The sequence below is a fragment of the Ceratotherium simum genome, chromosome 38 (genome assembly GCF_057802395.1).
Source record: "Ceratotherium simum simum isolate JZ-2026a chromosome 38, ASM5780239v1, whole genome shotgun sequence".
NCBI classification, from domain to species: Eukaryota; Metazoa; Chordata; class Mammalia; order Perissodactyla; family Rhinocerotidae; genus Ceratotherium; species Ceratotherium simum.
In genome coordinates this window covers 853,968-868,717 of record NC_141937.1, presented here as the reverse complement: position 1 = coordinate 868,717, position 14,750 = coordinate 853,968, and the positions used below count along the sequence as shown (strand labels likewise).

General features: G+C 46.8%; 2 protein-coding genes across 2 annotated transcripts in view; one reads left to right on the top strand and one right to left on the bottom strand.

Moving 5' to 3' along the window:
• The window catches only part of WDR27 (WD repeat domain 27), a 94,510-nt gene extending 81,595 nt beyond the window's left edge, over positions 1 to 12,915 (bottom strand). Inside the window, exons 1-2 of the mRNA XM_087425007.1 lie at positions 12,689 to 12,915; positions 1,263 to 1,458 (exon numbers count right to left, since the gene is read on the bottom strand). Of these exons, the coding sequence (XP_087281133.1) occupies positions 1,263 to 1,451 (189 nt within the window). The 5' untranslated portion in view covers positions 1,452 to 1,458; positions 12,689 to 12,915. The remainder of the gene's footprint in view (positions 1 to 1,262; positions 1,459 to 12,688) is intronic.
• A 159-nt stretch (positions 12,916 to 13,074) lies between these two features.
• On the top strand, positions 13,075 to 14,519 carry C38H6orf120 (chromosome 38 C6orf120 homolog). The gene is made up of 2 exons (XM_004443231.3): positions 13,075 to 13,170; positions 13,673 to 14,519. The coding sequence occupies exon 2, from the start codon at positions 13,713 to 13,715 to the stop codon at positions 14,265 to 14,267; it is 555 nt and encodes a 184-aa protein (XP_004443288.1). The 5' UTR covers positions 13,075 to 13,170; positions 13,673 to 13,712; the 3' UTR covers positions 14,268 to 14,519.
• The last annotated feature ends 231 nt before the right edge of the window (positions 14,520 to 14,750 follow it).

Here is a 14,750-nt window from a genome sequence, read left to right as displayed (position 1 = left end):
GACAAATTCACATTTAAAGTCATAGATTTCAATATGCCTCTCTTAATAACTGATAGAACAGTAGACATAAAATCAGCAGGAACATAGAAGATTTGAAGAACACTATAAACCACCTTGACCTAAATCACATTTATAAAACAAAAGACAGGCAAATCTTTATGGCAGCTTTATTTACAATAGTCAAAGTGAAAATAAGCTAAATGTCCACCAATAGTAGAATGGATAAATTGTAGACTCTCTGTACAACAGAATACTACGCAGTAACGAAAAAGCAATGTGGATATCTCATAAACACAATGGTGAATGAAAGAAACCAGCACAAAGGAATACATAATGCGTAATCCCATGTATGCAAAGTTCAGACATGAGCAAAACTAACCCATGGTCCTAGAAGTCAAGATAGAGTTACCTTCAGGGAGGAGAGAAGGGAGCACTGATGGAGAGGAGCAGAGCCGGCGTGGTGGTCACCCAGCTGTGTCTACTTTGTTAGAACCACTACAATGTGCACTTGATATCCAGGACACATTTTTCTAGGTATTTTATACTTCACTGAAAAAGTAAGAGAGATCAGCTGGAGATCTGAATGTAGATCTCTTAACTGGGGGAAAAAAATAAAAATATAGACTCCTCTTTAATAATAATGAACAGCTTCTTCTATTAGTAAAGTGATTGCCAGAAAGACTGAAAGTCAAGGGAAAATTTCACAGTAAATATAGTTTTGGTGCCTATGTAACTATAATCACTGTCCTCAAACTCCTGAAGCCCAAATCAAGATAAAAATTATCTGAATACCAAAAAATGTTCACAGAGTTTACTTTTTCATTTTGTAAAATGAAACCTGTTCTTATTAAGAGTATTCAGATAATGATATTAGTCATGAAATAAGCTTTAGAATGAAAACTAATGATGTTTAAAATTCTATCGGTTTGATGTAAAAGATTCTGCAATAAACACCATAAACTTCCTTAAATGTGTTGTACTAAAAACATACAAAGGTTCAACTTGTCTTGATTGTGTTACAATGAACCTCTTCTTGCTCATGTTCTTACTGAAGAATTTTTTTTAATAAAGAGATTCCAGACAGTTTATTTTCTAAAAATCAAAACTTAATATAATGTTTTATTTTTAACATTTTTCTCCCATAGTTAGAGCTGAATCCATGGATGGTAATATTACCCAAACAGCATCAGAGAAACGGCGAGGTGATGGCAGGCTCTTTGTGTCATTTGACTTAACAGGAAACACACACAGTTTTTACATACCTGGTGAGAAGGGTCATTGGTGTTCCATATGCAAAGTTTGTTTCCATCTAGAGGGAAGGCACAGTGCGGCACACTGCAAGCAAGCTGGACGTGGGACGCGGACTCCTGGGATTCAACCAGGTATTTCTCTATGACTATGTCACCTACACAGCCATCGTTAGTGGAAGAAATCTCTTGTGGTTCTTCCATGTTCAATCTGAAAACACAAAGTACATACAAGATGACTTCGGGTGTGATATTTAATATAGACAATAGTCTGTTATTAATTATTAATAATTACTAATGTGATTATACACACAGCACATCGTATCTACTTACTCACCTCTCCCTCCTGCTGCTAAGAGAAAGGAAGAGAAATCCCTGAAAATCCTGGGGGTTCCGACTCAGTGACTGCTCCACTCCTCCCCACGGGCTTTCAAACAGACCTTGAGTCAAGTCCCACTATTTCTGCCTAACAGATCTTGCTGAGACTTGCTCAGTCTTTCCCAGCCAGAAAATGGAGAGAGTAACTACCTTGCAGAGGTGTGGTGAGGATTAGACGACGGCCTGTATGGCATTTAGTCCAGCACTGGCACTAAGCAGAGCATTCAAAAAGTTATTACTGAAATCGATGACTATTATCAATGGCTAAGATACAAAGTTACTTTCTAAATTGACCAAGCAAATTAGATGGTGGTAAACTGCAATTAGAATGTAGATCTCCTGTTGCTAATCCGGGATTTACTCAACTATTTCACAACATTCTTGTTATTAACGTTAATTACCTTGGGTTAAATAATCACTGATTCACAGGCTACGTCTTATAAAGCATAAACTAATAAAACATTGACAAAAATAAAAAAATGTGTCAGACTTCTTTCCCACCTCACAGTTAATAACTGCACCGACGTAATCCTTTTACACACATGGTGCAATAGCCTGGAGTCCTCTTTGCTTCTGCCCTGCCTCACACCTCCTTCCAGGCACTGGAGCCACTTGAAGCTCAGCCACAGAAGTGCTGACAAAGTGGTGAGTACTGTGATTTGCAAATAATAGTATTTGTATACAAACTTACAGTTTACCGATCACTTTTACAGATATTATCATGTAGATTTGTGTATAACAATAAATACATTATATCATTTAATTCTCACATTAACTCTATAAAGTTGTTAAATGTTTTTTTTTCCATTTTACAGGTGAAAAAATCAGAGAGGTAAGTGATACGACCAGTTATGGAATCAAGACGACTAGCCTTCACATTTCTGACTCCTCCTCCGTGGCCTCTCCACTGCAGCCCACACAGAAGACTGGTCCTTAGATGTGACCTCACAGTTCCATTCGATCTGAGAAAGCATCAGCCCTGCTGGCAACATGCTGTGAGGGAGGAGCTCGGGTTTACAGCCAGACAGACTCGCCTGACATCCCTGCCCAGCCACTCACTGCTGCTCTATGTGGCTTGTGTCCCTGCCAAAGCACACCCAGCCAGCCGACCACTGCAGGAGACTGGGCTTGGGGCTGCCCACACATTGCCTCTTACAAGAGTCCAGCCATCTCAATCCTACTCACACCATTTGTTCTGACTTGAGAGGACTTGCTCACTCCCCTGTACCAAATGCTCAGCTCCCTGCCAGACTTTCCCGGGACACAGTTGTTGTTTTCCTCTTCTTTGAGCTGCAGGCCATCTAATTTTCTACCCAACAGGCTGCCATAAATCCTGCTTAGGCAGGAACCCCTGGACAGAACTTGAGCTTAACTGGGACAAAGTATGGAGGAATATTACCTTAAGCTTTGAGAAACAAATTGTTTTAATTGTTTGGGGACTAGACAACCATTTGGGAAATAGTAACAAAAATTCCAGATGGACTGCAGGTTACAAAACATCACTAAAAATCAAAAACAAACAGAAAACTGGTGAAAAATCTGCAACAATAAAGACAAAGAATTAACATCCTTAATATTTAGAGAGCTATTATAAATAAATGAGAAAAAGCTTAAAACCTATCCTGCAGCCAGGAAACCATCACATTTTTGAGGCTAAAATCTGCAGCTATGTTGCACATTTATAGGAATCACGGGGATGGGTACAATCACTATAATGCATTGTAGTCGATGTCAAAAAGTACTGTATGGGTCACAATAATCTGAAAAAAATAAGTTTTGCTTCACACCAGCATAGACGCCTGTTTGTGGGCCTTCAGTTTATAAAATTTTGCGGGAGGGTTATCTTGAAGAAAAGAGGTATTTAAAATCATGAATGCAGAATTCGTGCCGGGACCGGCAGGGCTCCTGCAGGGCCTCCAGGAAGCCCAAGATCTTAGCTTCAAGGAGAATCTGCTCAGATGATCAGGAAGGGGCCCATGGTCAGGGCTCACCAGTCCTCAGGTGACAGTGCTGGGGGCTTGGGGAGAAGGCAGGAGAAGACGGCAGGAAATGGGGGAAAGTCGACCCAAGAAGATGGAGAGGAAGTGACACTAAAGTGTAGATTAAAAATCACAACAGCTTTGTTCAGATCCCCGAGGTCGGTTTTTTTTGTTATTGTTGTTTTTCATGAGGAAGATCAGCCCTGAGCTAACATCTGATGCCAATCCTCCTCTTTTTGCTGAGGAAGATTGGCCCTGGGCTAACATCCATGCCCACCTCCCTCTACTTTATATGGGACACCGTACAGCATGGCTTGACAAGCGGTGCGTCAGTGCACGCCCAGGATCCGAACCTGGGAACCTCGGGCCACCACAGCAGAGCGCGCGCACTGAACAGCTACGCCACCGGGCCGGCCCCCCATTAACAGCATGAGCCCCCACGGCCCAGGCAGAAAGAACACCTTGTCCCACCACTGCTCTTCATACCCACCTTGTCTAGTTTCCCCTCCTCCAGCTGAAATCCCTTTATCTCTTTTGTGTGTTAAAATGTGAGCTAAATAAGAATTTAAGTCTTGTACCCATTTCAAAGTGTCTCCCCTCCTTCCAGGCTGGGCCCCATCAAGGTACCACAGGGGAGGGTCTGCTCACCGGGCCAGGCAGGGCAGGGCAGGCGGCAGTGGGGTGTGGAGCAAGAGGCAGTGGAGGGTCCGGTGCTCTCTTCCTGGCCCTGCATCTGTGTCTGTGGGGCAGATGACTCTTTCTAGAAAACTGCAGAATAGCAGCTTCTACAGCTGGCCCATGTGAGACAAGTAGCACCCAGCCAGGCTGGCCTTGTCCCCAGTGGGCCCCAAGCTCACAGAACCTCTCATTCTGCTTGGCTGGGAGGGGGTGAGACAGGAGACAATCAGAGACAGGAGACACCAGATGCTCAGCTCCGAGTCAACAGGGCTCTTCCAGGAGAGTGCTGCCGTCCCCTTCATCAGTCACTACGGCGGCTTCTGAAGGCAGAAGAGCTGGCCCAATCGGCACATTAAAATCAAGGACATTTGGGGCCAGGCCCGTGGGATAGTGATTAAGTTTGGCGCACTCCCCTTCAGCGGCCTGCGTTCGGTTCCCGGGTGTGGACCTACATCACTCATCAGCCATTCTGCGACGGCAACCAACATACAAAATAGAGGAGGACTGGCAACAGATGTTAGCTCAGGGTGAATCTTCCTCATCAAAAAAAAAAAGGAAGGACACTTGTTACCCAGGGATCTCACTTTGGGAACTCATCCAAAACCATGTTCTATTTAAGGACATCACAATTAAGAATTTAACAAGTTGAGACAGTGGAATAATATTTACACTATAACTAACAAAAAAAATCTCACCACCAGCAGGAAACTGTAGATAACAGAGCCTAAAGCTGAGAGGTCTCGACACTGTGCTTCAGGTGCCACAGCAAACCTCTAGGACACACAAGGAGCACGTGACTACAACACAGTAGAGAATGTTCTGGAACTTTCCATGGACACACTAAATAGCATACAGTTCTAGACCCCACAGCTGGAACAAGGTCTGGAGGGCCTGAGTGGATGGTCAACCTACACAGATGGCTTATGCTTCAGCACATTGTGTGCCAATCCCCAGGAGTCGCCAAAAAAAGGACAAGTGTCCCCTCCACCGTGTCAGTCAAGTTAGAGTGATAGAGCACAACTAGATGAAAATTAAATAATCTCAAAACAAATGACAAATAAATATAAGAGCAGCGAAAACAGCCGTGTGTGGTTGAGTGGTGCAGAGCTGCCACTAATCTGTGTAAGTACACAACCATCTGAAGTGCTGTGGTCTGAACGTCTGTGTCTCCCAAATTCATATGTTGAAATCCTAACCCCCAATGTGATGGTGTTTGGAGGTGATCAGGTCATGAGGGTGCAGCTCTTGTGAATGGGATCAGTGCCCTTATAATAACAGGACCCCAGAGAGCTCCCTCGTCCCTTCCGCCATGTGAGGACACAGTGAGATGACAGATGTCTAGATCCAGGGAGAGGCCCTCACCAAACACGAAATCTGCCGATGCCTTGATCTCGGACTCCAGCCTCCAGAACTGAGGCTAATGTGTATAAGCCAGCAGGTCTCTGGTGTTCTGTAAAGCAGCCTGAAGGGACTAAGACATAAAGTCTGCCCTATTCCCACTCAAAGGCCTGCACATCCACCTGCAGCGTGAGCTCACCGCAGCAGAAGACGGAAGTGGGAGGAGGACTGGATTCCGAACAGAATCATAACAGAAGGTCTGAGGGACCCTGGAAATGAAAGAGTTTAGGAGCTGGAACAGCAGTGGGTACACCCTTCCCCGCCAACATTTCACATGATTCAGGTCCCTGCTCGGTGCAGCTATCACAAAAGAAGGCAACCCTTCTCATCTGATTTTTAAGAAAAGCGACAGGCAGTCTTGACCCCGGCGAGCATTTCACGTTTCGAAACCCCCCACCTGCAATTCGGTCCAGGACACCTGAACGTGCCCACTGCTTGCAGAGCCTGCAGGTCCCCTCTTCCTAGAGTTGGCGCTGGAATACCCAGAAACACAGCAGCGCTGGTGGCGGCTCCCAGCACTCAGAAAGGCCCGCGGCCTCCCGCTCTGCCCTATTAACCCTCCAGTTTCCCCAGCTGACCCCAGGAATGACAGGCATCCAGATGCAAGCCATTCACAACCTGCACCTCATAACCGTGACTGCGCTGTGGCCTGTGAAGGATGACGTGAGTGGAGCCATATTACAGTAGAGCCGGAGCAGCCATTTCAGAGGAACTGCCTTGCGCGTCTTGTTTTCTGTATCTTCCAAACTGGACCAAACTGCTAGCATTCCAAGAAGTCATTAAGGACAAGAATATCATGCTTGTAAGGACTGTTGGGACTCGACTTTGCTGATGACCGAATCTCAACCAGTCAATGAAGGACAAGGCTAGCCTTTTGCCTGATGAGTGAATCTCAAGCCAATCAATGAAGTACAAACCCAGCCTGACCTCATCTAGCACCAATGAACTTGTCTGTAATACAACTCACTTCAACCTCCCTTTTTCCCATAAAAACCCTAAGCCCCTCTCCTGTAATCAGAACACGTTTTGAGTTTCTACCTGAATCTGTGCTCCCCAAATTGCAATTCTAATTCCCCAAATAAATATCTTTTGTTTGAATTGTAGTGAATTTTCCTCCGTTGACAGGCCCAATGGAATATTCTAATGTGTCAAATCAACTTTGTTGCAAGTTCTGTTTGGTTACAACACTAAAGTCTGTTCACGTATCCACGGATTTCATATGTTACTCATGGGGTCACGTCATTACACAGTCACAACGTCTACAGCCAGAGGGAGCCCCGGTGCTGGATCACACGCAGGCTGGAGCCGGAGACCTTCATGATCTCTGCATCTCCATGGTTGGGTCAGCTTGTTCGAGTGTCTGTCATTTTCCTCCTGGAACCAGCATGTTGGTATGCCTATGAGCCATTGTATCTCGTCTGTTATATTCTGCCTGGAAGAACGCCAGCACTGGACTGAGATAAAAAACAGTTCATTGAATAGCAAAGGTCTTTAATATTTCCTATATGAACATACAAAGTGAATGCAATTAAAATGGAGTAAATGTTCAGGTGAAAAATAACTACTGTCTCATTTGATTTTTCTGTTAGCAAATTAAACCAATCAAATAAAAGCTTCCTAGAAAACTGATTTTCTCAACCATCTCTAGGAATACCCACCTAGCAGGACTATCTTAATTTTCCAGAGGCTGCATGCCACAAAAGAACACACCAGAGAAAACGACAACTGTCTTCCAGTAAAACATGTCCCTCACACACACACAAGCGTACAGCTGCACAGCTGTAAACCACAATCATTACACCAAGGTGGGTTGACAACCTCTAGAATTCATCTCGGTGGACAGAGGAATGAAACAGTTTGGCCCCGACTTTCTACTCGGACTTGAATGGAACGAGATCTGGGCAGGAGAGGGCTGACTGGGCAGGCCAGTGGCTAACACCCTGCACGTTCCCAGGAGAGGCCTGTCTTGGGCACTGGCCCCTGGGAGATGAGCCTGTTGAGGTGTGTTTGTAACCTGAGGCCCTGGGCGGCGTTGACCAGTCTGACCACCTAAGTTTATCCTGACAATGCGATTTATGGTGAACCCCTGTTTTTCCCAGACTGGGGGCAGTCTGGGTAGCTGAGGTTGGTCATGTGGGCAGTGCGTGTCTACACAATTGACCCTCACTAAATCCCCAGACACCAAGGCCCAGTGGGCCTCCCTGGGTTCACAGAGGTTGTCACCCATCGTTGCTGGGAGAAGTGAGCATGTCCGCGTGACTGCACTGGGAGGGAGGTAAGTCAGGCCTGGTGTCTCCTGGAACAGGCTCCACCTGCCTTCTCCTTTGAAATGGTGACTGTGAGTATAGCAGTTTTCCCATGCCCTGTGAGTCGTCCTAGTAAGGCATCGAGCCTGAGGGTGGTCTGGGGACCCCATCAGATGTCTTATTTAAGAATACTTGACAAACAAGTATTCTTTTCACACCTGTTAAAATATTGGCTTTCCCATTTCCGTGGTATGGCAGTCTCCTGCTAGTTTTTCACCAAGCCCTTTCTGCTTTCTCCCTGGAGCCACAGGAATGTAGCAAAACCACATTTCCCAGCCTCTCTGGAATTAAGCACAGCAGCACCACCGAGTTCTGGTCAGTGGAAGGCGGGAAGAAGTCACACCCCTATGCACAGGCTTGGTCCCAAATATGGTCCCATGTGTGACCCTCCAACCACTTTATCCACCACAGGTGAAGGCAGGGGGCTCCAAAGGCTGAGAGGGAGGGCACATAGTGGAAAAAAGTGGTTGTCTGAGCTGTTTCCTGGTGAGGGTCACCTGACCAGGGGCACTGGGATGGACTGCTGTGTAAGCGGGAAACAAACTTTTATTGTGTGAAGCCACTGGCATGCTGAGGTTACTTGTGACAGCCCACCCCAGCCAGTGCAGAACCTGGGACCCTGAAGCAGGTGCTGCTCAGTGACTGAGTGGTGTGGCTTGGAAACAAATTCAGGAGGCTGACAGCTCAAGATTCATGTTATGCAGTGACAAAACATTTGACTAAACTCTATCCTGTGATAACCTGACAGAAAGACCCCACGCTGACTGATCCTGCAGCCCTAGGCGAAATGATTGGAAGGAATCAGTGTTTGCAGCCAACACATAAAATTGGATGAAGAAAGAATGGTGTACAAAGCAAAAGTGAGTGGAAACAGAAAGTGTCCAGAAGTGTGAGGACTTCAGGAAAACTGTGGTGAGGGACCAGGGACCAACAAGACAGCCTTCCAGAAAAGACCAGATCAAGGACAGGTACCTTCCCACTCAAGCCTTCAGTTCCATATAACCTCCAGGTACCAGCCGTTCAATTCCAGGAAAGACAAGAGAGCAAGCGTGCAAAAAGACAGATAAAAGCCTTGAAAAGCATACGCAGTCAGGGTTATGGTGGAGTTGCTAGCTGACACACGCAGCTGATGGGATGTACAGACCAGAGCCCATTGTGCCCTTAAGAGAGCCAGGAGGCCACAGAAACACGGAGCAACAGACAAAGACACCCTGGCTGCTTAAGACTGAGCATCTTTGGTCCCTCTTCATTGCTGCAGGAGGTGGACCACGGCAGCCCTCCAGGAGGGCATCATCTCACGACCCCTTCAGATGAGGCTATGAAGGGAAGAGGCCTGAGGGTAGGACCAACAACGGACAAATGGACAAGGGGGGCCCCCAGGCAGCAGAGTCGGGGTCCAATAGGATTTAGATTAGACCTAAATCTAATTAGATCACCCCACCGATTTCAGCACCATTATGGACCCATCTCCCTTATGAAGGGGAGATTCTGTTACAATAACCCTGGTCACATTTAACCCAGTGCTTTGGTGGGGGAGCGGATAGCTCGTCTTTTTAGTTCATAGGTTCCCATGATACTGGCCCTGATATCAGTGCCCCTACATTAAACCCAGAATATATGGGGTTAAAACCAAAAGCACTCATCCTCTTTCCCTGCTTCTCTAAGTTACATTCATATGTAACAATTGGGGTGTTTTTGTATCCCTGAACTTCACAAGGCAGATGGAGTTACTAATTGTTAAAAGCCCAGGTGCCCTCAAGCTGGGCTCACACTGATGTTTTGGCTAATTACCAGTGCTTGAGGTTTGTTACAGGGAAACTGACATCAACAAGCTAAAGCTTCTCAGACCTCAACTCCTTGGCTTCCTGGAGCCAGAATCCACCATCCACTACGGAGACAGAGACAGTTGAAGGACACCCACTTGCAATTCCCTTATCCACCATCCTCCTCCCTCCAAGCAGCCTCACAAGGCCAAACGCAGGCTGGTGGGAAAGCGCCAACCAGCAAGGCCACAGGCTCCCCCTCCCTACCAGCAGCCACATCCCTCACAACCTTTAAAACCCCTTGCCTCCCAACTTTCGGGGAGACAGGACAAATCTGAGAGCTCTCGTCTCCCGGCTGACGTCACCCGAAATACAAACTCTTTCCTTGCCATAAGCCTGGTGTTCTAGTTGTATTTGGCCCCTCTTGTGTGGCAGATAAAGAACCTGGGTATGTATCCGGTAACACCCGGACCATGAGGAACCATATCGGGGGGCTGATGGAGAGAACTGTGCCATGCTGGGAGATGTTCTGTGTCCTGCTGGATGCCGTGACTAGATGTGTGCCCTGGGGAGGTGAGTTCTCTATGTGGGTTCAAGAAAGAAGCAGATGTCTGGTCACCAGAAGGGAGGCAATGACAAGTGCTTCCCCTTGTTCAACAATTCATTCCATTTCCTTCTGGAAACTACATGATCCAGCTTCCCCTACAGCTAGATGCCACCACGAGGCTGAGCTCTGGCCAGGGCAGCGGGGAGGGAGTATGCGGGCATAAGTAACGTAGGCCACTTACAAGCCTGGCCCATAAAACCCTCCCATACGCGATTCTCTCTTCTCTTCCCCCAAGCACTGACTAAATGGAGAGGATATGGAGAGCCTAAGGAAGAGGGAACGAAAGAGGGAACGCCTAAAAGCGTGATCTGATTTGAGCAGCCACACAGGACTGTGTGAGCAAGACACATACAATTATCTGTCAGGGTTGTTTGCCACAGCACTAGCCTACCCTTACTGATATAAATTGTTTAACTTTTTTTGCTTACAAAAGCAATACAGTGCAAAACTCTTAAACAATACATAAATACTACAGTTAAACTTTCCCTCCCCGCCCACCTCCTCTCCTTGTTGCACATTCCCCTTGGACAACCAATGTAAGAGTCTGATATACACGCACAGGAACAAGCCTGAGAGGCTACACTCAAGTTATTTTTTTAACGGGATTCTAAGACTATGTAAGTACTTCAGGAAAACGCAGTGACAAATGGCTGCTGGAGAGACCATTGTTTTAAAATTAAGTCAGTAAACACAAAGCAGACAGTAATCCTAGATAACTGGAGGCTGTACATTCAAGACATTTTTAGTGATTCAGAAGCAGTGCATGTGAATTGTACAAAATTAGAAAATCCATACAAGAAAAAAATAATTATTCTCTACTACTCAAGGGGTACCACTGTTAAAACCCTGTGCACCTTGTTCTGTTTTTTTCTATGTACATATGTGTATATGTATACTTTTAGAAAGAGAAATTACTCCTTTCTGATTAGAAAAGATCATAATCTTTCTCTTTTAGCAGCTCAGCAAGCCAGAAATGCTCTGTCTCATTCTTGAGTGAGGAAAATGTAACATGCTGGTTGGACAGCATGCTGAGCTCCGGTGGTAAAGTGACAAATAGCACCATAATTAAAGTGTCCTTGACGCTTTACTTTGTAGCAAAAGAAAATATAAAGTTCTCTACCTTAGCCAGAACAGGAGAGAGGTTCTAACTCTAGATATCCTGAGGGTGGAACTAGTATAAAATGGAGCAAGGACTGATAACAGAGGTGTGGAAACAGTACCAAATTATACCCAGGCATATCTTTGTCTTTAATTTCTTTCCTAAATTATTAAATATTTTAAAAGGTAATACTACTTTTTATATTTAGTTGCTTTAACCAAAAAAAAATCTATACCCTCTTTCTGCTGGCCAGGATGACTTATAGCCCACAGATTTTGCACTTTTGTGCCTGTGACTTACCAAGTAAGCACAAATCATTGACTACTAATAACAGTTATCATACCGACGTTTTAAAATCATTTCCTTCTTTAATGATTCAAAACAGATCCAGATGTATCCCTATGTCCCATCCACTCTCTGGTATTCCAGCCCCACTAGTGCCATCTCCATCATTAGCCCAAGACCAGTGAGTCACTACCCACCTGGATGCAGCTTCTCTCAACTTCAGTCAAGTCAACCCCAAAAATATAATCAGCCTTAGACCTTCATGCCACTTTTACACAACCATAAGTGACTGCAAACGTAACAATTCAATGTGCCAACATACACGCTCTTTAACCCAACACATGCCAATCTCCATTACATCCTGACTAACCCACAAATTTTGTAGCTACTTGGCAGAGTTCAGGTTCTATAGAAACGGGCACAAGGGTCATTGCATGTTTTTGGTTTTGTGTTTTGGTGAGGAAGATTAGCCCTGAGCTAACATCCGTGCCCATCTTCCTCTACTTTATATGTGCGACGCCTGCCACAGGATCCTAACCTGGGAACCCCGGGCCACCAAAGTGGAGCGGGCAAACTTAACCGCTACAGCACCAGGCTGACTCCATATATTTTTAATATTTATATGCCACTTGTTTCCACAAAAGTGATTCAGCAGGTTCTAAAATGAAACACAAGAATTGGAATCCACACAAAAGTGTGATACTAAAATGCACATAATCTTTCTTAGGGAAATCTTTTTCAGTGGCCAATAGGTGTCCCTTAACCCATATTCCAAATTAACAAAATAAATCCCGAATATAAACAAAACTCCATTTTGAAGCCTCTTTTCGGAGCGTTTCACAAAGTACCATGTTCTTAACAGGAAAAGAAAACAGGTAACAGGTGCCTGGACAAGGGCCCTTCGGCACCTGCCTCTCACCAGAAGACCCACCCACACATAGTGCCCACCTGGCGAAATGGATGTTGAGTCAAATGAGCACAGGAGAAGTGACAGGTGCCTGGACAAGGGGCCCTCGGGCGCACCTGCCTGTCACCTGGTGACTCTCGAGATGGTCGCTCAGTCAGGGGAGCACACGACAGGGAACAGGTGCCCGGACAAGGGGCCCTTGGGCGCACCTGCCTCTCACCTGGGGACCCGCGAGGTGGACGCTCTGTCAGGTGAGCACCCGAGAGCTTAGGGCCTGCGCCCCGCCCTCGCCCCGTCGCCCTGGTTACAAACCCATTCCCCCCTTAGCGCACCCGCCACTTGCTCCATTCTCGCGAGAGCCCGGAGGCCGCCGCCCCCCCCCCCGCCCCGAGGCCTCACTTCATAGCTGCCACACCACTTCCGGACAGCCTCACTTCCGGGCGCCGCCTCACTTCCGCCTCGTCCGGCGCGGCCGCCCGGCCCCGGCCCGGTGCTGCTGGCGCGGCGCCCTGTGGGGAGAGGGGTGAGTGCGTGGCGGGAGGCCGGCCTTCCCGCCCCTCCGCTCCCGGCGGAGCTACCCGGAGACGCCCCTCAGCCTGGCCCGCGCTCCGGGATCCCCAGGCGGCCCCGGCCCGTCGCGCCCGCACCCGACCCAGGCCCCCTCCTCCCTCCGGGCCTCCCATCCTCCTCTCCCCGTGGGTCTCCTCCCTGCACGGCCTCCCCATTCCATCCTCTCCTCCCGGTCCTCTGCCCTCTCCATCTCTCCCCATCCCCTCCGTAGCACCTTCCTTCCTCTCCTGTGCTCTCCCCTCCCCTCCTTTCCCCATCCTCTCTCATCCCCTCCCCATGCTCTCCCCTCCTCTTCCCTGGGCCAGGGGCAAGGGCAGCGGGCCGCAGAGGTCGCCCAGGACCCGCCCGAAGTCTGAGCCCCGGCGGGTGGCCTGGACGGACGTGTCCTGCCCTGACATTCAGAGTTGCCCCAGGTGTAAACAGCGTGCTGAGCGCGTCCTTGCTTTTATCTGCAGACCGCTCACAGATGAGGTTGCGGCGCTAGGTGTCACCACCATGGCAGCTCCCTGGAAGAGCGCGCTCCTGATACTGCTAGCGTCTCAAGCTGTGTCCTTGGTGAATGCCTCTGACGAGGAGGAAGTTCCAGAAGAATGGATACTTCTGCATGTTGTTCAGGGTCAGATAGGAGCCGGGAATTACAGCTATCTGCGGTTAAATCATGAGGGAAAGATAGTTCTTAAGATGCAGAGCTTAAAGGGCGATGCAGACCTGTACGTGTCTGACAGCACCCTCCACCCGAGTTTTGATGACTATGAACTGCAGTCTGTTACCTGTGGCCAGGACGTCGTTTTTATTCCAGCGCATTTCCAGCGCCCTGTGGGGATAGGGATTTACGGACACCCATCTCACCACGAGAGCGAATTTGAAATGAAAGTCTACTATGACCGAACCATCGAACAGTACCCATTTGGTGAGACGGCGTATTCGGATGGCACAGATACGAGTCATAAGCACGCTTATGCTCCAGAAGATGCATCTCAAGAAGAGGAATCCGTTCTCTGGACAATATTAATTAGTATTTTGAAGCTGGTACTTGAAATTCTTTTTTGATTTCACTGAACATACTGTGGAGTATAATACCCTTAATCTGTGAAGTTGACTGCAGTTTGCTGTGAACCTAGCTACTCTCACCTGGTTGGAGTTCTGGTTACCTTTTCTAGTTGGGGGATGGAAAAATAAAGCCATACTGTTTTGTTACCTCAGTTACCCCAAAAGTAGGAAAAGCAGCAAACATGATATTTATTTCCTTTTAAAGATCAAAATTCCTATAAAAGATATGAACAATAAAATGTTTAAACTCCATTTTGATTAGTCAGGAGACTAAAAAGAATGATTATTGCAGTAATTTAGGTTTATATAAAAGAAATCAAAATAGAGCAACTTTTCATGCAGTTACACAGATCACATTAAAAGGCTGATAGCTTTATAATTTTACTCTAGTTACAGATTCTAAATGAAGTTACAATGTGTAGGCTTTGAAGAGTTACTAAAAGCAAGTCTGAGATGTAATTTCTTCATACTTGCCTGAGCATG